The 23,421-nt window shown below is 63.7% G+C and overlaps 1 protein-coding gene across 2 annotated transcripts; it reads right to left on the reverse strand.

Moving 5' to 3' along the window:
- Positions 1-1,691: 1,691 nt before the first annotated feature.
- Positions 1,692-21,077, reverse strand: JUP (junction plakoglobin). Of its 2 annotated transcripts, none has more exons than XM_075117032.1 (15): positions 20,983-21,077; positions 10,682-10,914; positions 9,425-9,675; positions 8,595-8,833; positions 7,932-8,133; positions 7,190-7,334; positions 6,670-6,773; positions 5,062-5,400; positions 4,501-4,656; positions 4,215-4,334; positions 3,913-4,063; positions 3,654-3,775; positions 3,320-3,359; positions 2,797-2,966; positions 1,692-2,562 (listed from the first exon to the last, which is right to left on the reverse strand). In XM_075117032.1, exons 2-14 carry the CDS (start codon positions 10,905-10,907, stop codon positions 2,821-2,823), a joined length of 2,241 nt encoding a protein of 746 aa, XP_074973133.1. In that variant the 5' UTR covers positions 10,908-10,914; positions 20,983-21,077; the 3' UTR covers positions 1,692-2,562; positions 2,797-2,820. The 2 variants fall into 2 exon arrangements, with proteins under 2 accessions (XP_074973133.1, XP_074973132.1); XM_075117031.1 differs by having other exon boundaries at positions 9,425-9,678.
- Positions 21,078-23,421: the final 2,344 nt, after the last annotated feature.

Raw genomic sequence — 23,421 nt, forward strand, 5'->3', positions numbered from 1 at the left:
GCTCCCTCGAGCCAGCAGGACACAGCGCTGGAGCCAGCCGCGCTTCCCAGCCCCACTCCTGCTGCCTTTGGCCCCAGATAGCTCTGCCCTAGCTCAGCCTGCTACCGGGACCATCTGGGACCAACCACGGCGTGCCGCGACGGACATGCAAACCTTCGCATGCTGCCACGCTCTGCGGCGGCCTGGGCCCTGTGTGTGGTGGGCACCCACCTCCCCGTCCCCACACCTCCCTCTGGGGCACAGCCAGGCACTGCAGCAGAGCCGAGCGACCACGCAAGGATGGAGGGGTTGATGCCAACAGCCAGCGGGAATGGCTGCAACTTTGTTCCCAGCTCCCTTTGATCACGTCCCCCCAGTTCCCTGCGTTGGTGGCAGCCATGTCAGGCTGATTAGTGGCCTGCCAGTGGCTGTATGGTACAAGCTGTGCTGCAGAAGGCAGAGCTCAGAGCTGGGCAGGGGTCAGGGACAACATCCTGGCTCGCCAGCTGCCTCCCCATTGGTGGTGGGTACCTCACCAAACTGGTGCAGCAGCCACAGCACCCCGAGCCACCGGGGCAGCAAAGACATTGCTGTGTGACCCAACTCCCTTCTCCAGGTCCCCCACCTGTGCCCATTGAGCCCCTGTGTCCGCAGCCGTCCCTCACAGGCTGGATGCAGAGGGCAGAAGTACAAACCACCAGCAATGGGGACACGGGCATGCTGGGGACACGCTTCAATCCCCCAGCACACAACCCACAGCCCTGCCCCTGCCCGCAGCCTTGCACAGAGCCGCTGCAGGCGATGTCCTGCCTCTGGGCTCAGCCTGTACCTCTTGCCCAAAAAGGTGTCATGGGAAACCCTGGGGCAGCCAGCTGCCAGCGGTGGCCGTCCCTGGCCCCGTCCCCATGCCGAGGCAGCCGCCAAGTAGATGAACAGCCCTGAAGTTGATGGGTAACTTTGTGAAGAGTTTCCAGCTCCCAGCACGATCCCTGCCTGGCGCCGCTTCCCCATCACGCTCCCCGGGTGCAGCTGTCAGAGTCAGCGTTTCAGCTGAGTATTTCCTCCTGCCATCTGTTCCTGCTATGCAGCCGGGCTGCGGAAGGAGGCAACCAGGTTCGACTGAGTAAATCACTGTTTTTAACCTGGCCTCTCGCAGTTCCATCCAGGCTTCGCTCCATCAATCAGCGGGGCTCGCTCCCAACCGGCTTGTTTATCCCCCAGAGCTCGTTAAAGTGAGCTCTGCACAGCAGCAGAGAGGAGATGCTGGTGACGCTGCCTAATGAACAAACATCTTAATTACTGGGAGTTCTTACCTCCTGACAGAGCAGACAGACACCTGGATGGAGCCAGCATGCTAATGACCCAGCACGGTGACGGCAAGGGCTGGCTATGAGTCCAGGTGCAGGGCTGCCGGTGGGAGCTGCCGCCGGTGCCGCGGGGCCGTGAGCGGGTGCCTGTGCCTTGCCGAGCACCGTCCCGAGGCACAGAGAGGGGCCCAGCCTGCTTGTCCCCCCAGCCACCACCCGAGCCCTCGGCCAGGCTCAGTGGGGTGCAGAGCATGGGACCGAGCTCATCCAAGGCCACGCAGCCCCACGGGGAGAAGCACCAGCACTTGGCCCAAGGAGGGCGATGGCCACCTTCACCCCGGCTGCCCCAAGGGGACTCCCTGGCCTTCCCCCGCTGGCAGAAGAACAGGCTCAGGGCAACACAGGGCTGGGGGGGTTATTTTATTCTTTGCTTTGGTCTATACAAAAACAACTTACAGAAATAATAAAATCTTCCATTCCTGAACCACACTCCAGTAACTGTCCATCCCTTTCTGGTGGAAGTGTTAAAACCCCCACCAGATCTAGAGCCTCTTTAAAAAAATGCGTTAGATAAGGGAGGAGGGGACGGAAACACACCACTCACCAAAAAGAAGGGAAATGGGTTAAAATGTGCAACAGAGATCAGTACAAGGACACAGTTCCTAATGCTGGAGTCACTCCTCTATGGGTACTGGTAGGATAGGCAGGTACACAAAGTCAGCTCCCCAACGGCTGATCGGAAAGAATTAAACCACAGACATCCCGATGGCTAAAATGAAGGTCCTGGGACACGGCACCCTTTGGTTTCAGCAAATTCTCGATTAGCCTGATTAAGTTAGAGTTTGCAGAAAGCAGAGGGTTTTCCTGTGTTAGATTCCTCTCCTAGAACACTAACACGCAGAACAAATAGTGGGGAAGTTAGAAAGCACAAACTTAAAGACGGCAAAAGCCGTTGGCACCATATTAAAAATAAAAAAGAAATATATATTCATAGAAAAGACTATTTTGCCAATGAAAGGTCGCTAATGGTGCAAGGTTTGTGTGTTTTAAAGCTTCAGAAACAGTATCTTGGATGCTGGATACGGCAGTAGGTGCTTGAAGCAGTCCCAGGAGGAAGGACCTTCTCCACAGACCCACAGCGAAGAAAAAAAAAAAATTGAAAAATAAAACCTCTCGTGGGAATGGAAAAGTTTGTCTTCTCAGGCACTTCTGTCTCCCAAGTCCTTCTTGTCAATACTCAGCTCTGGGGCCACCCTCTTCTGCATGGAGAAAACACCTGCGCACAGCAGGAGAGAGCTCCTGTTACTCAAGTGAGAGGGGGGTGTTTGGAGGCGACCAGGGCCCCCCGAGCCCATATAGCGATGGGGATGCTGGCCCACGGCGGCGCCGGGGACCCTGCGACACGCCGGGCCCCAGCAGCCAGCCCTGCCTCCCCTGGCCGCCCGCCCCGCTCCAGCGCCAAGTGCGCCCTCGATCCGCGCCCGCACCCCGGGTACACGCCGGCAACTACCTGGTGCGGGGGCTGCGGGGCGGGTTAGGCGAGCATGTGGTCAGCGAAGGGCGCTCGGACGCCGTCGCTGTAGGCGTCCATGGGGTAGTCCCCATCCATGTCCATGTGCATGTCAATGGGGTCCAGGGGGATGTCACCCGAGTACATGGGGCGGTAGCCGGGGTCCAGCTCTGCAGGGAAGGGGTGCAGCAACCTCAGCTCCCGCCTGCGAGAGGCTTCTCCAGATCTCAGCCGCACCCCTGGACCCCCGCCCGGAGCAGCGTGCGGCACAGGGTGCTGCAAAGGACACGAGGGCCACGCGCCTGCCCCAAGCCTCTGGGCCAGCCCAGGCACACAGGGGAGTGGCTGCACGTGCTCCCCGGGGCGCTGAGCATCCCGCTGAGCACCCCCACGCAGGCTGGGCTGGCACTTCGTTAGCAGCCACTGAGAAAGGTTTTAAAACCAGCCTGGTTTGGTGAGATGAGGCAACTGCCCCATCTCACTCCCCAGCCCACCCCGCAGGAAGAGCTGGCGGCGTACTCACCGTCTGAGTAGGGCTCGTTGATGGGGATCATGCTCTGAGCCTACGAAAGAAGGTGACACTGCTGAAGAGGGGATTTGCACTCACGTGTGCACGATGCTCAGGAGCTATTTGGTGCCCAGCCCCGTCCCGGGTAGCAGGTACTGCCACCCAGGGCTGCCGGAGAGACAAGTCCTCAGCCCATCCACCCTCTGCCTCCCCCAGTTTGCTGGTCACTCCTGTCCAAACCCTGTCTGTAGGTGGCAGTGCAGCCTTTGGAGGCAGGACAGGGCCATCCCAAGAGGACCTGGTTTCCCCAGGGGAAAGGACTCGTCTCGGTGCCCAGCAGAATGCTCACCGCCTCCCAGGCTGCCGGGTCGTGCTTGAAGAGGGAGTTGGTGAGCTCCACGGAGACGCGCTTCCTGTAGTCAGGGTTCTTGTCCTCCGAGATTCGGAAGAGCACAGCGGCCGCGTAGGTGGCTGCAGGGGAAGGGCAGCAGCCTCAGCTCATGGTGCCACGCCACACCAGAGCTCCAGAAGACCCAGACCGGCTGCAGCTGGGGTGATGCCGGGTGGCAGAGAGCCCCCGGCACAGGGCCCGGCACCACGGCACTCACCCGTCCCCTCGTTCCTGGAGTGCAGCAGCTCCATCAGCGGAGCCGAGGCCCCCTCTGCATCGATGGCATCTGCCGCCTCCTTGTCCTGGGCCAGCTCACACAGCACGCCAGCCGCGACGCGCTGGATGTTCTCCACCGGCGAGTAGAGGAGCTGTCAGGAGACATTAGCGGCAACGTGGAGCAGCCAGCAAGGAGCTGTCGTGCTCCTGATGTGGTCTGACACGCACAGGTGCCACCAGTCGAGCACCACAGGGACGTGCCAGCCAGCAGAGAGCAGCCCCCGCGTCCCCCCAGCCCCTGACCTGCACGAAGAGAGGGATGGTGTTGAGGCGGAAGATCTCCATGCGGTTCATGGGGTCCCGGGCCAGGATGTGCAGTGCCCCTGTGCATCCCTCCACAATCTCCTCCATCTTCACTCCATCCTGCCAGGGGACAAGCGCTCAAGCCAGGGCATCCCACACCAGGGCACGACCACCCCGAGTGTGGGCACAGGCCACCCCCCATGGACAGGTCGACTTTTGGGGTGCCAGGCTGTGCCGGGAGCAGGGCAGAGGGGCACCCCCAGCAGATCCTGACACAGGGACTCACCGTGTAGGGCTGCTGTGTGCCGGCTGCTACGTGCCGCTGGGCGTCCTGGTGAGCCTTAACCAGCAGCTGGACCAGGCGGGGGATGACGGCGGCCTCCTGAAGCGGGGCATGGTTGGCCGGGCACAGGGCCAGGTTGCGGATCAGGCCTATGGTAGCCTGGAGGAGAGAAGTGGGGAAGGAGATGCATCTCGACCACGGATCAGAGCGGCATGTGTTCCCCACGGGACCTGCCAGCCAGGCCCCCCCCCTCCCTGCCCGTCCCACCCCATCCCCCTCTGTGGCGCAGGCTGACTTCAACTTCCTCCCACACCGGATCTGGTCCCCTCCCCGCGGGGGCGGCCGGGGGGAGTATTGATTCCAGCCGAGCAGCCGGCACAAGCCATTTCCTCCATCAGCTGCCGCCAAGGACGCTGCGCAGCAGGACCAGGGCTGCAGTGGCAGCAGCCCACCATCGCTCCGCACACGGCACCAGCTGCAGACCCCCTCAGCAGCACGTCCCACCGTGGGCCAGCAGCCGGCGGCTCGCTCCAGCCTGGCCACTGGCTTCCCCCAGCCCCTTACCTTGACCAGTGGCCACTGGTTGGGCTGGTTGAGGAGTTTGACGATAGCGGGGATGCCGTAGTTGAGCCGCACCGAGTTCTGTGCCATCTCAGCCTCGGGGTGCCGGCTGGTGAGGTGCCGGAGAGCGCAGACGGCCGGCTCGGTGATGTCCTCCTTGTCGCCTGCCCGCAGGATGGTGTGGATCAGGGCCTCCACCCCGTTTGACTGCGTCACCAGGGTCTTGTTCTTGCTGTTGTTGCAGGTCAGGTTGGAGAGGGTGCCGGTGGCGCAGGTCAGCACATTCACATCGTCGGAGCTCAGCTGGTTCACCAGGATCTTGAGGACACCATCCAGGCCCTCCTGCGGGAGCGGGGACGGGAAGTCAGACCAGCCCCCCGGCAGCCAGATCTGGGCTTAGCCAGCGGCTGGGCTGCAGCCCTGCTCCTGTTCCCTGCGCCTCTTGGCCCGGCGTGGGGAGCCAGAGCTGCTCCCCCGAGACGGACAGACACCCAGCCTTGGAGAGGAGCCGCCACCTCCCGCAAGGATGGCTCCTGCCATCACAGACAGGATCCGGCCCCCAGCCATGCTCTTCCTCCCAGACCTGGCACCCTCCCCTCAAGACCAAGGCTTGTGTGGCTGCTCTCGCTGTGGCCCCCAGCCCCTCAGCACCCCATGCCCCGGGCCCACACGCCCCGGGCTCTGCACGGGCCAGAGCAGGCAGCAATGGCAGAGCGGTAGCGTTTGTGCCTCCCACACTGCACTTTTCCCCATCCCCCCACAGCCAGAGCTGCTCCTCTGCAATGCCGGCATGGTGTGAGCAAGAGGCGCTCCCAACATGTGCAGCTTTACTTAAAGTTTAATGTATCCAGCAGCTTTTCTCTCCTGGGAGGTGCAAACAATGCACCCACCAGTGCTCCCTGAGCAGTCCTGGGGTGATGACCCCGGTCCCAGCCATGCCGGCAGGCAGCTAGCGGCAGGGCAGGAAGGAGTTAAAGGCACCATGGCCGCATCCCCCCCTCAATCGTCAGAGCCAGGGATGGTTACGCCAGCCCAAATAGTTTCCAGGCTGCATCAGGCGCTAATCTGCACAGAGAGGCGGCCCCAGCAGATGGGGAATGCATCAGGAGGCAGCAAGGGGCTGGGGAGAGCAACCCCAGCGCAGAGCTCGGGGTCACTCTCGCACCGGCTGCGACTCAGCCCCATGGGCACAACCGCCTCGACAGCAGCTCTGACGGCAGCTCCCTCGCTGGGGAAGGAGCCGAGCCAGCGGCAGGGCAGGCTGCCGGGGCTCCTCGAGTCGGAGCAAGCAGCAGCCCTGGCAATGTCCCGCTGAGCACGTGAGCAACCACCGGTGGCCTCGGCTCCCCGCTGGGAACACAGCACGAGCGCTGGCAGCCGGCTGGCGTGGGAAGGGCCACGGGCAGCGAGCGGCCTCCCGCAATGCCAGGCAAACCCCTCCTGCAGCGGGGCTGGGGCACGGCTGGGCACCCCCTCACGCTGCCGCTGCTCACAGGAGCTGGAAATGGCGCAAGGACGTTGCTTTGGATTCAGTCTGGCACAAGCAGAGGGTGAGGGGCAGCCCTCTGAAACGCTGCGTTGAAGCACGACTCGGGGGTCACGCAGACTCACTTGTTTGGTAGCCACGTCAGAGAGGTTTCGCAGGGTCCAGAGACAGTTCTGGACCAGCCTGGGGCTGGAGCTGGTCAGGTGCTTGCCCAAGGCCTGCATGCCGCCTGCCGGGGAAGGAGACACCAGCCCATCTGTAAATACCCAAAGCTGCCCCAGCAGAGAGGAGGAGGGAGAGACAGGGGGTCTGCGGGGTGAGGGTGGGCTGGGCACCACCCGACCAATGCCTCCAATGCATGATGCAGCCTCATAGCTTAGTGGAGGCTAAATGCAGCGCGGGAAGACAGCTCCTGGCTGTCCAGCCGGGCCAGATCCTGCCCATGCACGGTGCCAGGAAAGCACCTCAGCAGCCTTTCAGAGCCAAGAAACCAGGCTACACGCAGGTGGTTTTGCCTGGCTGTGCAAGGCATTTACCTGTCTCGCACATCAGCTGTGAGACAGCACCCTCGGCTGCATCATCCTGACACCCCCATCCTCCTCTTGATTGACACCGGCTCTGCCGCAGCCCCCCAGCCCCTCTTACCAGCCTCAACGATAGCAGGCTTGTTGCTGGGACACACCGACAGCACCTTTAGCACCCGGCTCGTGGTCCAGAGCAGCTTCTCGTAGTTGTAGCTGCGCATGATCTGCACCAGGGCCTGTGGTCCTCCGTTGGCCAAAATAATCAGCTGCAAGGTAAAGGGCCAGGGTCAGGGCGCACAGCAGCTCCGGGCTGCTGGGACCACCGCTCTGGTTTCCCCAGCTCATGCCAGGACACAAGTCAGGCAGGAGGTCCAACCCCTGGACACACAGCAGTGCTTCGGGTCACCCCCACCGGGGCTGTACCCCGCTCCCCCCGGCCACCCCAGACCTGTGCCCCGGGGTCCCTTGCCCCACGCTGCAGGCAGGACGGGCAGCGGCCCAGGGACCGAACCTCCACACAAGGCCAGGGACAACTTGTGCGTAGGAGAGCAGCAGCCAAAGAACAGAGATAGAGGCATTGCCCAGAGCAGCGGGGGGAGAAACCCAGCCAAGCCGATCTACCGGCCAGACTGGGACAGTCTGCGCTTCTGGGGATGCTCCACCTGCGAGAGGTCGGCCGTGGCAGCGTTGCACACAGCACAACGCTCCGCTGCCGGCTGCGGCCGGGGGGCACATGGTGAGAGCTCCCACCCCTGCGCTCCCGGGTGTCTGTCTGTAAGGAGCATGGTGGGGCAGCCACCCCGCTCCCCGCCTCCCCCGGCACGACCCCGCGCCACAGGCCAGGCCGGGCTCCCCGGGCCCACCTTGCTCTCCTGGTTCCCGTAGGCGAGGAGCTGAAGGCAGTCGGTGGTGATAGCCAGGAACTTGGGGTTGTTCTTGTTCAGCAGGGGAACCATTTTCTGCAGGCCATCGGCCAGGCGCACAGCCATCTTGGCCCCTTCCTGGTAGAGCAGCAGGTTGTGCAGGGTGGTGATGGCGTAGAAGAGGACCGACTCGACTGGCGAGCTGCAGGCAGGCGGCACAGAGCCATGTCAGCGTGGGCAGCTGCCTCCGGGCTCGCCAGGCTGCCAGCGCAGCCCCCAGGGCTGCCCCAAGCCCCCACTCCCACCCAGCGCCCTGCCGCAGGACCCGATGCGAGGCTGTCGTGCTGCACGGCCCCGGGGCTGCCCTCTGGGAAGGGACACCTCCTCCTCGGGGCAGAGCAGAGACCAAGGCCTGATGCCACGGACAAGGCAGCGTGGGGGGCTGCTCCCCTCCTCCTGTCCCCTCACAGGCTCCCAAAGCAGCAAACCGTGGGGGCTTTCACAGGCTAAAAGGCTCAAGGTCTCCCACTCCCTTGTTTTAGCATGAGCAGGAGGAGGACCCATGTCCACGGGCAGCACGAGCCCTCCCCTTCTCTGCCCCCAGCTCAGGAGGGACTGCTCAGCTCTGCCATCCTCTCGGGACCCCCGCCAGCACCCCCGTACCTCAGCATCCTGACGAGGGCTGGGATGCCACCGGACTTGAAGATGGAGAGCAGGCCCTCGCGGTGGTGCGAGAGGTTGTGCAGGATGCTGGTGGTGCAGCGGGCCGTGTCCAGGTCGCTGGTGCTCTGCATGGTGCGGACCACAGCCGCCACGATCTGGGGCGACTGCATCAGGGCGCGGCGCGACGCCTCCTTCTTGGAGAGCTGGTTGACGATCATGGCCGCTTTGCTGACAACCACCTGCGGGGGGAGAGAAGCTGGTGGGTGGGAGGGGATCTTGCTGCTGCCCACTGCCCATTGCAGCAGGGACAGAAGGGATCCCACTCTGCTGGGCGAGAGCCGGCCCAGGGCTGCCACGCGTCGTGCCAGGCAGGGCAGCACTGGAGCGGCAGAGCCAGCACAGCCAGTGCAGGCAAGGATTGCTATTTTTAACAATTCTCATCCACGTTGCTCCAGGAGCTACGCTGCATTTTGCAGCGGCGGGCAGCGTACGGTTGGGTCCGCGGAGCACAGGCGTGCTGCAGGGACGGGCGGGGGGGCTGGAGCACCGAGAGCCAGCGAAAGCGCTCGGTGTCTGTGCAAAGCCAGGGCAGGAGAGCCGTGCCAGAGCGGCAAGGACAGGCTGTGGAGAAGCAGGTGGGCAGAGGGGGGGCTCAGTCCTGCTGCAGCACAAAGACCGCAAGGCTTTGACAAGATGAAGGAGCCGGACGGCGGCCGCGGAGCCCCGCAAGGATGGGAGCCCAGCTGTGCTGCTGCGGCTGGGGAAGCGAGCCCCACAGGCCTGGCAGCTGAAAGCCCAGAGACACGCGCAGGCAAACCATGCTTCCTTACCGGGTCCTCATCATTGAGCAGCTTGGTGAGCTCCGGGATGGCGCGGGTGGCCAGCTCGGCGTCATCCTGGTAGTTGATGAGGTGCACGATGGCCGATTTCAGCATCTGCGAGGGCTCTGCCAAGCGCTGCACGTTGGTCTGCTGCCCCTCCAGCTGGGTGGTGATGAGCAGGGAGCGGTCCTCCACCGTCTCGGGGTACATGGCAGCCCGGACACGCTGGGCCCGGGTCATGGCCAGCTGAGCCTCCATGTCTGCTGCAGGGGGAGACGGGGAGGCAGCGTTAGACTCAGGCTCTCTCCAAGGAGCACTCCCAGCCCTGCTTTCCAATTTCAAATAGCTGAGCCAGAGCTTAGCTCAACGACACCGGCAACGTCAGCAGTCCCAGCACGCTCTGCAAGGAGCCAGTGCTTCAAAGTGTAAACAGACACAGCAGCGCAGAGATAAGACAACACTCAATTAGGCAGCATGATTAGGCAGTTGTCACACAAGGGCCATTAATTAAAAAAAATTAAGGATATTTGCAACTTGGGACCAGCTGGCACTGGGTATGAGAAGGACACAGAGGCACTCCCCATCGAGGATGCCAGGACAGGCGCGACCCGAGGGGCAGAGACGCTGCAGCAGCCACCCGCCGTCCCCACCGCTGCGGCACAGGGATCGCACAGGGCTTGGGAGGGCTCGTCCCTCTCCATGGGGCTCTGCCTCCCCAGGGGAGCTGATGATTAAACTTTCCAGGGCCCGCTGCTGACGGGGGAACCGCAGAGGCGAGCGGAGCAAACCAGCTCTCTCTTAAGGGATAAAGCTGGGGGAAGTGCCTCCTTTGGCCTGGGGGAAGCGCCTCCACCTGCTTTGCCCTTGTAGCAGTGGGAGAAGACAGGCCGGCCAGTGGGGCTTTATGGCACATGCCGGCAGCTCTGCCAGCCATGCTGAGACAGGTTTCCCGAGCAGGCAGACAGGCAGCAGAGCAGACGGCTGATCCGTGGGCCGGGATCAGCTGTTCCTATCTCGAGCCAACCCACCGGCGCAGTCAGATGTGTGTGCACAGCTCAGCACCAGTGCGGGCTGGCTACGTGCCGCTCCTACGCAAGAGCCGCTCGGCGCGGGGAAGGAGGAAGCATATTTTAGGCAGTAACAACTCCCGGGGTGTGGAAGGCGGCATGGAGGAGTGCCCAGAAGGAGCACGGCTTGTGGGAGAGGTGGAGGCAGGCAGGAGCAGAGCAGTCAAGCTCACAGACATGCCGGCGCTGGAGCCCCTACCTTGCGCTTGGCTCTGGCCCTGGCTCCCTCCCTGGCAGTAGCTCGTGGTGGTCGTCTTCTTGATGGTGTACTGCTTCCCGTAGACCTCGTCATCGTCCCCGAGGCACTTGCTGCTGACGGAGGGCACCTGGGTGTTGACACCGGAGTGGATGCCCGAGTCATAGGTGTAGGTTTGCTGCCACTCCGTCACCTTGATCGGCTGCTCCATCATGTTCATCACCTCCATGGCTGCTCTGTGGGGCAGGAAGGGGAGAAGTTACGCCTCCGGCAGAGCCCAGGTCACCGCAGCACCCTCCTGCCCCTCTCCTGCACCAAACCGCGCGGCAGACCCCAGCGCGGCAGCCGGCCCCTGCGCAGCCCACGAGCAGATCAAGCAGATCGCTATCTGCCCTCCCTCCCCACACGAGATGAAAGGCGGCACCGGGATGACGAACCCACAGCTCAGCACTTTGCTGCTCGTGTTCAGACATGAACCGCGGCTGCAACCGGCGCAGACCGCGCACGGCTGGCTGAGCCGTCAGCCAGCGCCTGCCGCGCAATGCCGCGTCTCACCGCCTCGGCAGCGAAGGTGTGAGCAGGGTCTGCCTGGCGTGGAGAGACCCTGCAGCCAGGCCCCCGCCCCCGCTCCAAGCTCCCCCAGCTACCCCCAGGCTTTTTAAAGACCAATTTCCGGAGACAAGACCTGGCAGAGCGCTAGGGACAGACACAAGGCTAGAGCTCCAAGAATAAAACAAACCTTTTTAGAAGCCCTCTGGGACGCTCCTAAAGCACCTAAAAATAACCAGGCAAAGCGACTCTCCTGCGGTCCTCAGCACCACAAGCGCCCATGGCCATGCTGTGCCGAGCACCACGCCGTGGCTGCACGGTGCTGGGACAGGGCAGCCCAGCACATCCCAAAACTCAGGACAAACCAGCCAAGGTTGCTTGCGAGCAGGGCTGGGCTCCCCTTGTCTTTAATTTGAGAATGCAGGGGGAGGAAGGATGGCTCAGGGATTAACCCCTGAGCTCATCGGGGCAGGCAGATGCTGCAGGGCTATGAGTCACCCAGCCCCACATCCAGCCCCCTAACACAGCCAGGAGGGGAGGGATGGAGACAGCGCCCAGCCAGCCCTACCGCCACCACCCCACTGCCCGGGCACCCTCTGGGATCTCTGCCCCTTCCTCCGGCTGCGCAGGGGTGGGGATGAGTCAGAGTTTCAGAGGCGATAAGAGGCGAAGGGAGCAGCTGCCGCCCGGCATAGCTGGGCGCAGCAGCAACAGCGCTTCCAAACAGAGGCATAATTACCACCTCTGCCGGCACTGATTCATGCAGCAAGCTGGACCAGGGCGGCTGCATACCCCTGGCTCCACTCCAGCGACCGGCACAGCCTGGGGCTCGCAGGGACCAGCCAGGCTAGTGCGGCAGCCTCAGGCCCCAGCACCCTCCTCAGGGGAGGAAGGGGAACAGGGCACAAGCCCCCCACCACGCCAGTGGCTGAGTCAGGGCGTCGGGTAGCGGCCACGGACGCGGCTTGTGCGGGGCGGCCCGGCTGGGCACGGCACGCACGGGCTTGGCACAGCTCGCCCCAGTGCTGGCAGCTGTTCCCAAGGAGCAGCCGAGCCCTCGCAAGCGGCACAGGCCAGTGCTCTCAGGGAAAAAAATCCCAGCCCTGGCACAAATACTCATTCCCGGGGAGCAGTGGCTGGGTGGGAGGCAGGAGCCCCACCACGCTCCCGTCCCCAGGGCTACACACATCCTGCATCCCACTGTGCCCGTCTCCCCGCCAGCCACCTTCCCGGAGCCACTGCAGAGCACCACTCTTGTCAATTCAATATTTTTTGAGCTGTCAAGCAGCAATCCACAGCTTAAGTACTACTCCAGCTTTAATGGGTTGTGCATAATGCATGTTTATAAGGCAGCAAGAGAGGGACCCCACTAATGGAGGCCAGCGGGGGCAGATCATTCCCACGGCAGGGCGCGGACGGGAGCTGGTGTTTCCTTTTGGGGCGGCAGGGCGGTGCGTGACGCACGGTGCCGGAGGCGAGGGGCGAGCCCAGCTCCGCTCCCCATCCCGCGCCAGAGTAGGGCTCGGCCAGGAGAGCCCCCGTGCCGAGCCGGGAGCACCTCAGTGCCGCACACCCCCTGCGCGTATTCGTGAGCTGTTGCATCGGTGTTTGGGAGAGCAAGTCCTCCCAGCTGGGTCACCCTCGCCATGGGGGCAGAGCCTCCAAATTGTGTCAGGAAGCCCAAGAAAAGCGATGTCAAATCACGCCCATGGAAGCGTGGCCAGCAGGAGAGCGGTCTGCTGGCACCGGCGGGGCGAGTTGCCACGGCGCAGGAGCCGGTGCGAGCCGTCGCACATCCCAGCCAGGAACTGGCGTGCAGAGCCCCGGCAGCGGGGCTGTGGCCAGAGGGACCCCAGCGTCCCCAGGCCGATGCTGGAAACCTGCCCTGGAGAAGGTGGGCAAGAGGAGAGCAGAGCTGAGGGCAGGAAAGCTCCCTGCACCACAGAGGGGGGTGTAAGGACCCCGAGCACCCACCCCAGACAGGGCAGGGACCCCCAGGCAGCAGCAAGCTGGAGCTGGCAAGAGGGGCTGGTGCTGCCTGCACTGAGGGTCAACCGGTAACAAGCTGCTCCGAAATTTACAGGCATTTGACAGGCACTTAATTTTTCAAACCTCTGTGGGTTCAGCTCAGACACCGGCTCCTTACAGAGCCCTGCATTATGCATGAGCCACCCCTCTGCACCGCTGGCACCCCAGAGACATCAAAAGCCAGCAGAGCCCCTCAGAGGCCAGACACGAGCTCAGGTGATCGGCCCCAGACAAGCTCCAAGCAGGGGAGCGGGTCCAAGCTAACAAGCACCGTGTTAGACCCATCTGAGCACAGCACCCTGCCGCAGGGGAGAGGGACCACTAGGGTGGGTGTTACATGGCTCAGGGGACTCTCTTTCCCCAGGACCCCCCCAGAAGGGACCACAGGCACCTCATTAAACCCAGCCCCCATCCCTCCTCTGGAGCATCACCCTGCCAGCAGCCAGCAAGGCCAGCAGCACCCAAGGTGACGGAACCAGTGGAGCAAATGTCAGACGCTCCAGCAGCAAGCAGTGACATTTTCTGAACCCTGTGTCAAGCATCCTCTGCTCATCACTCAGCAAGGGCCAGACACCCAACATGAACTTCTCCCCCATCCTCCACAGCTGGGCTCTGACCCTGGATGTCCTCCCTCCTCCTCATCAGGTCCAGGGCAAGACAGGGAGTCCTCCAGGCAAGGGACGCTGTTACACCTAGGTTCACCTTCAGCAGGAACCGTTCCCCAGCGATGCTTCTGCTGGCGAACAGCTGCAGTGGGGCAGGACCCCCACCATCCCCAGGGCCCCAGGAAGCAGTGACAGAGAGGGCAGCAGTTCACACAGGAAGGAAAAGCTGGGGGTATTTAGGGCACACATGAAGTACCTGCCTAGAGAGATCAGCCTTGGGCATGAGGGATGTTTGGGTGGGCTCCAGCACCCTCCACGACCAGGCCTGTCAGTAGGACGATTGCTGCTGAGCCCAACCCTTATCTCCCTCCCACCAGAGCAGTACCACCAAGCCCCGGCTGAGCCCCCCTGCCTGCACAGAGCTGGGACCCCTGGGGAAACAGGATCACTCCTGGGAACAGTGAGAAAGCCCCCACGAAACAGCGAGACAGATGTGGGGGACCCCACAGAGGGGACAGCAGGTTTGGGGGAGCACCTCCAATGGCCCCATGTGGGACACGGGGCTGGCAGGGGCTTCAGCCACCCCACCATGTAAGGGGGAGCCAGGGGAAGGTTAATCCCTCTCCCACCACTTCCTGCAGCCAGGAATGCTGGGGAAGGCAGAGGAAGCTCCCACAGCTGTAAGGCACCAGCCAGCGGCTCATCCGCCCCCAGAGACATTTGATCAGCATCCAGGCGGCATCGCCCCCCGAGACACTGTCTGCGGAGGAAGTCTCCAGCAAACACGCGGCTCTGGGCTTGACCAGCCCTTCCCTCCGGCTGCCGGGAGAAGCCTTCGGCCTCATGCAGGCAGGACACAGCTGGCAGACACTGCTCAGAACAGCAGCAGGGAAGCCATGAACGCCGCTTCATGCAAAAATAGTTATTGCCCACGGACTTCTTGGGGGGGGGGGCAGCAGCCATGACCCCCAAAAGGGGGTCACCCCTAAGTGAGCAGGCAGGGGCACAGAGCACCCCCACATCCCAGGCAAGGGCTGCACAGGAGCAGGCACCAGGCCCTGGTGGGTCGGTGGGCGCAAGAGGCAGCCTGAGCACATCATGTGCAGCTCCAGCATGCCCTCGCCCCTGTGCGGAGCACGCTGTGCTGCCCAGCCCGGAGCGGCGTGGGATGCCGGCCGAGGGGCTGCCGCAGCCCTCCGCAGGGCCCCATCCTTGCACGCACCCTTCCCAGCCCCACCGGGAACAGAGGGCAGCAGCGCTGGAGGTGCCCCCGCTCGGGAGCCGCACCGCGAGGGGGTGAGCTCGGCTGCGGGAAGCCTGTGAGCGATTGTAATTACAGTCACTTAGGCTTTTAAGAAAAGGAAAGAGGCAGTTAAGGCAATTCAACAAATGCAATGCGAGAAAAGACTCTATTTTAGAAGCACTTACGCTACACGCAAGCAATCTCCGGTCCTCCCCACCCGCCTGGAGAAGCCAGGGGATTAGTGACTGCTTGCTCCGACAGCGGGGCTGGGGGAGAGCAGCCTCACAGCCAACAGCAGCGGAGCCCTCCTAGGGGCAAAGGCACCCAGGGCTCGGCCCACTGGTGAGAGCTGCACCCCGAGGTCCCCATCACCTGCAGCCCCCGGCCAGAGGCACCCTGAAGCGACACCATTGCACTAGCAGCTAACGAAGCTGGGGCAGCAGCTAACGAAGCTCCCGCAGATGCTGCAACAGACCCAGCACTGCACAAAAGCTTCAATGGTTTTGAAGAGGATCCCTTGCCGAAACACACAGAAGGAGGAGGTAGAGAAAGGAGCTTTTCAAGACCTCACCAGCATCAATGGAAAGCGTTAGAGTCAGATCCCGGCTACCACGAGCCCTTTCAATGGGGCTTTACAGTGAAGATAAGTGGAAGAATTCAAAGGGGACAGAGAGCAGCTTGAAGTTTAATGAGGAGAAGACAGGCGGCTGGCCTCTCGTTAGAAAGTGGGCTGTAACGGCGCGAGGCCGCCCAGGCCCTGCACACAAAGGAGCCGATGGCCTTTGTTCACCAGCACTTTCAGGTCCAGAGCATCTCCCTGCCGCCCCCACAGCTCTGACCACTTCGAGTCACACAGGGAGGGCAGCGAGGGGTGCAAGATCCACTCTTCAGACCCAGGTTCCCTCATTGGAGGGGGCTCTAAAACCCTATTTATTTTCCAGCTGCACCTGATGAGGTTAAGCTTGAGCTGCTGGAAGCCCGGTGCAAAGCCCCTGCTCCCACTATTCATGCAGCGCCAGGGGTGCCGCATCACCCCAAGCACGGCGAGACGAGGCTCCTGGTGGCAGAGCCGGCCCAGCAGCACATCTGCCACAGATGCCACAGCATCTCTGCCTCGACCCACTCCGCTGATGCTCTCCATCAAAGCGGAGCATGTTACCCAAGCCTCTGGAAACGCCTTGCCTTCACCCAAGTTAACAGCTACTGACAGCTCCAGCACACTCCAAGTCCAGGCTGTAGTATTTTGGCACTTCAAATCCCCAAATGACAAGGTATTATCCATCAAGTGCTCTTCCGTTGCGAGAGCACGCGCAGTGCTGGGCATGGCACGCACCCTCCCGCAGCATACTGCGGGGCAGCCGAGCCCTCGCACAGGGCACCACGGCCCCGGGAAACGCTGGGCACCCAGGGCTCGTGCAAGAGCTGTGCCAAAGCACCATCCGCCGAAGCATGGCTTGGGGAACCCTGCTGCCCACGCCATGCCCTGCCACGGCCCCTGCCCCACAGGCACAGCGCTGCTGGGCACCAGCACAGATCCAGCAGCTCTGTTGTGCCCCGATTTGGGGGCTGCTCCCACTTGCACAGCTTCAGTGCCGAGCCTGGCCGGCTCTGCCTGCACAGGGCAAGCCCCACAGCAGGACCCGGCCCAGGGAGGGGTTTCTCAGGGACATTCACACACCGAAGACCCACCGTGGGGTCTCTGGCAGAGCATCTTCCCTCCCTGCATGCCTGCTCTCTGGCACAGACACTGCGGAGGCCCACGGAGGCACTGGGATCGGGAGGACCCACGTGGGCACATCCCCTCCTCAATAAAAGTTTGCTGATCTCATTAGAAACGCTGCTGGGAAAGGTGGGAACTCGCCACTTGTCCATGGAAGGAGAACTGGCATGATGCAATTAATCACAATAACTCCATCTGGATAAGAAAAACAAAATCATTATTTTGTTTTAAAGAGCACAAAGAACAAGTTGTCCTTTAAGAACATGATAATTGCAGGCTTTAAATTTAGGCTTTGAGGCTCACAGGCTGTTCCCAGCTCCAGTCACGGTGTCCAAAAACACAGGATTTTACCACCTGGCCCCGATGCTGCCAGAGGAGCCGAGGCAGCAGGGAGGGACACAGGGCTGCTGAGCCCCGGCTTAATTTCTCCATCCAATTGCATTACATCTGTAAAGTTCAGACGCTTCACAAGGAATTATCACCAACACCCGTCAGCACCCGGCCTGTCGGAGCAAGTTAATGATTTGTCACCAGGGCTCTGCCCGCGCGTCACAGCGATTACGGCAGGGCTCCTTACAGAGCCAAAGGTCTCTCCCCCACCAGCGAAGCACACAGACTTTATCCAGCCATCCACCCCAAAAGTCATGTGGGACCGTGGCACATCCCACACCACCGGGTCTGCGCCTCCAGCACTGGAGAAGCCTCCCCTCCAGGAGGGCACTGCTGCTCACTCGCCTTCACCCCCTCCTGCGGGTTTGATCACCCACGCATAGGATGCTCGGAAAACACAGGGCATCCCACCCTCACCCCCTCCACCCAGCCGCCAGCTCCAGCTCCTGCTCAGGGTCTCGGAAGGAGCCTGAGGACTCGCTCAGCTCAAACGCAGCGAGGCAGATGTCACGGGCGAGCCCAATGAGCCGCAGCATCCGCAGCACAAGGCTCCTGCCCTGTTTGCAAAGCGATTTCAGAGCCGAGCGACGGAGATGCGTTGAAATGCCTCTGGGCCTGTCAGCAGCCACAGCAAAACCCATCAGGGCTGGCATATTTAGAAGGTTATTTCAAACCTCTGCCTAATTAGAAACATCATCTCCCTCCACAGCCATCGACGAGCTGTGCAGCATTCCTGCACCAGAGGCGGGAAGGAGAGGGGGTGGGGGTCTCTGCCCCCCAAGGCACCTGTGCAGCTCCAAAGCCAACCCAGTTTAAGCAGAAACTTGGTGTTCAGCTGCTTCGGTCAAGTTTTAAGAGTTCTTTGGAGGGGGATTACTTGCACCTTCACACCCCTGCTGTCCTCCACTGCTTCGCCAAACAGCATCCATAGGGAAGGGGGATAAAACCGACCCTCCTGAAGCAGGGAATGTTACAGCGATTCAAGGCACCAGTGCAGCCCCAGTGTCCTCCCGAGGTGCCATCCCAGCTGCTCCCATCCACACAGACCGACCTGAGACACCCCATGGTCTCATGGGACTGAGAGCCGCCACGCAAGCCCCGGCTCTGGGTGACACTGGGTGCCCCCCACACCCTGTCTGGGTGGGAAAGCACCAGCTGAAGTCAAGGTAAAGCTGAAGTCCAAGGTAGGCTTGTACTGTTCCAACAGAAATCAAATTTCTTTTTAACTTCTGTTAATTAGAAGCCAGTCTAATTTAAACCTTCAAACCAGCACAAGCCTCAGTACAGATGCTGCAATTAAAGTCTTGCAAGTTCTCTGCAAAAAGCCTCCGCTTCCCCAGCTTGCAAAGCGGGGGCCAAGGGCAGCTCCGCTCCCCAAGGCTCTGCCATCTGTGAGCGGCAGCGCGCCCGGCAGGAGCGTCGTCTTAAACCCCGGAGATCTGGAAGTGCGATAAAAAGCCAAATCCCATCAAGTGCTCCCACACCAAACCGCAGCCTTGAAGGGAAGCCATCGTCACAGGAACAGCCTCAGCTGAAAGAGCCATGCAGCTGCACCACAGTTGCCTGCCCCAGCTGCTAGAGCTGATTAAGGATTTCAGGTGGGGGAAACAAAGGGGAGAGTTAATGGGATTAGGATAGCACTGAATATTGCACTGAAATACAGCAGTGGGACCAGAGGGGAAATTCCCTGAGGTTCCCATCTGCAGCCAAGCCATGAGCCACCCGCCCCGCTGGGGTGGTCGATGCTCCGGGGACAGCACACCAATCGCTCGCACGCCCAGCCCCGGCAGACCCCCCCAGCAGCCCGGCTCAGCCCCACCGGGATGCATGCGCTTCCTGGAGCCGGTGAGGACGTGCCACATCGTCCAGACAATAGACCATAAACGCCATTGTCTGGAAGGGAGAGGCCTGCTGCGGCTGCCCCACCTTCCCCCAGCACCCTGAGAGCCCCCCCGAGCACTGGGGGCCCACACCTCCCCCAGGAGCCAGCTCTGGAGGGGAAAACACCCCTCAGCCACTGACTGCAGGAGCTCAGTGCATTCCCATCCTGATGGCCAACTTGTTTAAGCCAAATTAGCAGTAAAATGGGTTTTTCATGACACTTTATGGAAATCCTCCAAAGCAATGAACGACTACAGGCTTCAGAAGTGCAAAGACTGTTTCACCGGGTACCCCGCATCCTTCCAGCCAGACTCTAATAAAACACCAACAAAGACACACAGAAGGACCTTAAAACATCCCCAGCCCGTTACCAGCCTGGCCGGACAGCCGTTCCCCCGAGAGCGGGACCAGGAGCAGACCCCGCGGGCGCTGCACCCGCCCTGGACGTGGCTGACAGCCCTGAGCGAACGCCCCCGGCGGCCCCGGCACCGCTCCAGCCCCGTCCCCGCGGCAGCTGGCAGCGAGACGCTTCGCCCCCGGCTCCCCGCCAGCCCAATGGCAGACGGATGGGAGACCGCCGGGTGTCAGGGCTGGCGAGCGGCACCAGCGCCAAAACCAGCACGACGTGGGCTGGAGCAGGAAGCGCAGCGACTGCGGGGGCCGGACCCAGCTGGGTCACGGGGCATCCCCAGCCCCCACCACCCCTCTGGCATGGGGAAGCTGACAGGGAACATCGCCCCAGTCACGGGGCTTGCCCAGGTACCCCGACAGCTCCACGGGAAAGCCAGGGGGGTGCAGGGACGCTGCAGCCCGGTAAGAGGAGGTGCAGGCTGCTGCCTTCACACCCGTGCAGGCACGACAGCGCACAGGTCACCCAGGACCGTCCCAGCAGGTGGCCTGGCCCTCTTGGCAACCGTTCATGCTCCTTTTGCAGCACAAACGTCTCTCCAAGTTGCTCGTATGACAGCCTACGTTCTCCTTCTCCGGGCAACTCCCAGCAACGTTTCAGCATTATCCTTTCATCTGTGCTGTAAACCTGATTAATTAAGCTAACGCAATTAGAGCGCTCTCTCTGAACGCCAGACAAAAGGACGGCCGAGTTTCGCTCCCCCCGTGTTTCCCTGCGCGGATATCCGCTGTGGGCCGTTCGCGGGGGCTCGCCTGGGAACCCCCCGGCCGAGCAAAGCGGCGCCCGCCGCTCCTCCGCACCGCGGCGGGGCTGCCCGGGGCGGGACACCCGGCCGCCCCGATTCTCTCTTGCCCCCCTGGACGCCCCGGCATCCCGGGAAACCGCCGTGCAAACCCGGCTGAAGGCGAGGGGCCGCCCGGCGGGGGGGTGGGAGGGGACCGAAGGTCTCCGGTGCGGCCCGGACGGTGCAGCCGCCGGCGGCAGCTCTGACTCAGGGCTCGGCGGCCGCCGCACCGAGCAGCCGCGCGTTGCGGGAGGAGCCCCAGGGCCACCTGGGCGAGCAGCCTGTGCCAAGGCCTCGCCCGGGGAGCGGCGGCGGCTCCGGGCGGTGCCGCGGCCGAAGCCGCGGCCTCGCAAAGCGGCTCCCGCAGCGACGGGCAGGGAGCGGGGGTCGGGACAGCCCGGCCGCCCGTCGGGGGCTCGCTCCGGGGACCCGCCCGAGCGGATCGGCGCCGGGCCGGGCTCGGCGGCCGACAGCTCCCGCCGGCCCGACGCGGGACGAGCCGGGCTCACGGACGGAGCACGGCTCCGCTCCGCCGCCTGCGGGAAGCCCTGACCCGGGCGGCGGGAGCGAGCCGGGGCGCGCGGTGCTGCCCGTTCCCGCCACCCCGTTCCTCCCAGCCCCGCACGGCAGAGCCCACCCAAGCCCCCCCCACACACACCCCCCGGCACACCCGGCCCCCCCGCGCCCCCGCTCACCTGCGCGGCGGCTCCCCCTACGCGGGCACTGCCCGCCGCCCCGCTCCTGCCCGAACAAAAGGCGAGCGGCGGCCCGCGCGCCGCCCCGCCCTGCCCCGCCCCGGCACGCGCCCCGCCCATCCCGCGCCGCCGGATCGCTATTGGACCTCACGGACGCCCGTCAATCCCGCGGCGGGCCGGGCACCGCCTCCGTCGGACGTGTTTATCCTCTCTCCATTGGCGGGGGCGCGGCTGCCCCGCCCTTCGCCGGCAGGCGATTGGACAGCGGGGCGGGGTGGGCGGAGCGCGCCGGTGGGCGGGGAAGGGCGCGGCAGCCGGGGGAGACCACCTGCGTGACGTCACTGGGCGGGGCGGGGTGGAGCCCGGGGCGGGGCCGGGGCGGAGCCAGGAACCCTCCCTTGGGCAGGGGGCGGGGCCGAGACGTACCTGGGCAGGGCGGGGCAGCCCCGGGGGCGCGGGGACCCCCCCCGCTGGCGGTGGGTGCGGGTGGGGCGCGGGAACCCCAGGGCGGGCGTGGGGTGCCGGGACCCCCGCGGGGGAGCTCAGGCACCCCCCGCTGAGCCCCCGCGTGTCTCCCCCGGGCAGCGCCCGCCCCTCCCCACGCGCCGCCGGCGTCACCCGGGGGCTGCAGCACTGTCCCGCCGCCCGCAGCGGGCCGGGGGGAGCGGAGCGGGGGGCTCGGGGATGTCCCCCCAGCCCTGCCGCCTGCGGCTCCCCGGTTCTCCTCCCCAGGCCGCCATTTGAGCCCTCCTGCAGCCGCGCCGTGGGCGCTGCGTGGGCCTCCCCCGCCTCCCGCATCACCGACGGCGTTTGCATCGATCGGTGCCCGGGCGCGGAACCGCCGGCGGCGGGGCAGGGTCCGGCCCTGGAGCACCCCCAGCCCCGGGAAGGGGCTCCGCACTGTCCGGGTGGGGAAACTGAGGCAGGATCCCAGCAGCGGCAGCGAGAGGCACTGGGGAAGGGCTCCGGCGGCTGACGGCACCCTGTGTCACCCCAATCCCCGCCAGACTGGTCCAGCGGGTGCTGCCACCACATCCCAGCTCACCCGCTCCCCTCCGGCCCTGGGTGAAGCCTCGTCACCCAGCGCCTGTCGCACCGATGTGCGCTCAGCACCAGGGCATGTCCCAGCCCGTGGTGGGGATCCCCGGGCCTTCCGCTCCCTAGATTTGGGGATGGGGGCGGGGGTACACATCCCCCACACCCCCCGCCGTCAGCCCCTGCACAGTCCTCTGCTGTATCTGGCTGCAGGCGCTGACTCCGTGGGGAAATCACAGCTCCGGAGGGAGGTGAGAGACAGAGCTTCAAACACCGCTGCAAGAAATCAGGATTCCATTGCTGTGCGCAGAGCGGGGGATCCAAAGCACGGTGAGAGCCCTCCCAGCACGAGGAGAGAAGGGCACACGGCACAGCACGGCCTGGCATGGCACGGTGCAGCACGGCAAGGCACAGCACAGCTGAGATGGCAGCCAAAAAGTCACTTATGTTCCTTCTTGGTCAAGGTCAGGGGAGTCAGGGAAGTGCAGGGCTGCCTTCATGGTGTTAGCCCACGGAGTCCTGCAGGCTTACCCCCTCTGCATCCCACCTCTGCGCCCCTGGCACCTCCCCTGGCCCAGCTGGCCCTGCATGCCATGGGGGACGGCGGCCGCTGCTGGGGTCACACCACCGCTTGCAGAGCTGCTACCCCTGCTCAGCGCTGCGAGGAGTGCAAGACCCAGCTGGCACCTCTGCACCCAGCAGCTGCAGTGGGAGCAGCGAGGGTACCCTGGGGACCGGGGGCCTGGGGCTGCGAGGGGCTTCGCCCGGCACTGCCAGAGGAGCGGGAGCGAGGAGCCGCGTGCCCCAATGTGAGTTTGGGGCTGGCTAGGGGACGCCTTGCCCAGGTGTGCGTCAGAGCAGGGCGGAGGCCCCGTGTGCCCTGTGCCACCCTTGCCCGGCTTGTTGGGAAGATAAACAAGCTTTTGCCCTCTGGGCCCCAACGCCCGTGTGCTGGGCTGAGTGGTTCCCCCTGATCCGGGCTGAGCGCCGCCGGCCGCACCCGGCCGGGCTGGTGCTCCCCTCCCGAGGGTGGTAGTGACCCATCGGTGATGAACCCCACTCCTCCCGAGGGATAGGACAGCCCTGCCCTGCACAGGGGAACAACGGGCAACTCCTGCAGCAGCGCTGTCTCCCTTGAGCTCTGCTCCGAGCCCTGCCTGCGGGTCTGGGGGCTCAGCTCAGCCCCCCACCCCGGTGCCCAGCCCCACGCAGGGAGGGAAGAGCTGGGAAAGCCCTGGTAAATGGGAGTTCCAGAGCAGAGCAGGGTGGGGTGCTGGCAGCCTCCCCACCACCCCCTTCCTTCCCTTCCCTCACCCGGGGCGAACGCGGTGATTCAGCTTCTTGGTTTCAGTCCTCGCAGCCAACTTCCACGGAAGCAGGAACGCGGCCGCACGCTGCCTGACG

The sequence above is a fragment of the Phalacrocorax aristotelis genome, chromosome 23, assembly GCF_949628215.1.
Source record: "Phalacrocorax aristotelis chromosome 23, bGulAri2.1, whole genome shotgun sequence".
Lineage (NCBI taxonomy): Eukaryota > Metazoa > Chordata > Aves > Suliformes > Phalacrocoracidae > Phalacrocorax > Phalacrocorax aristotelis.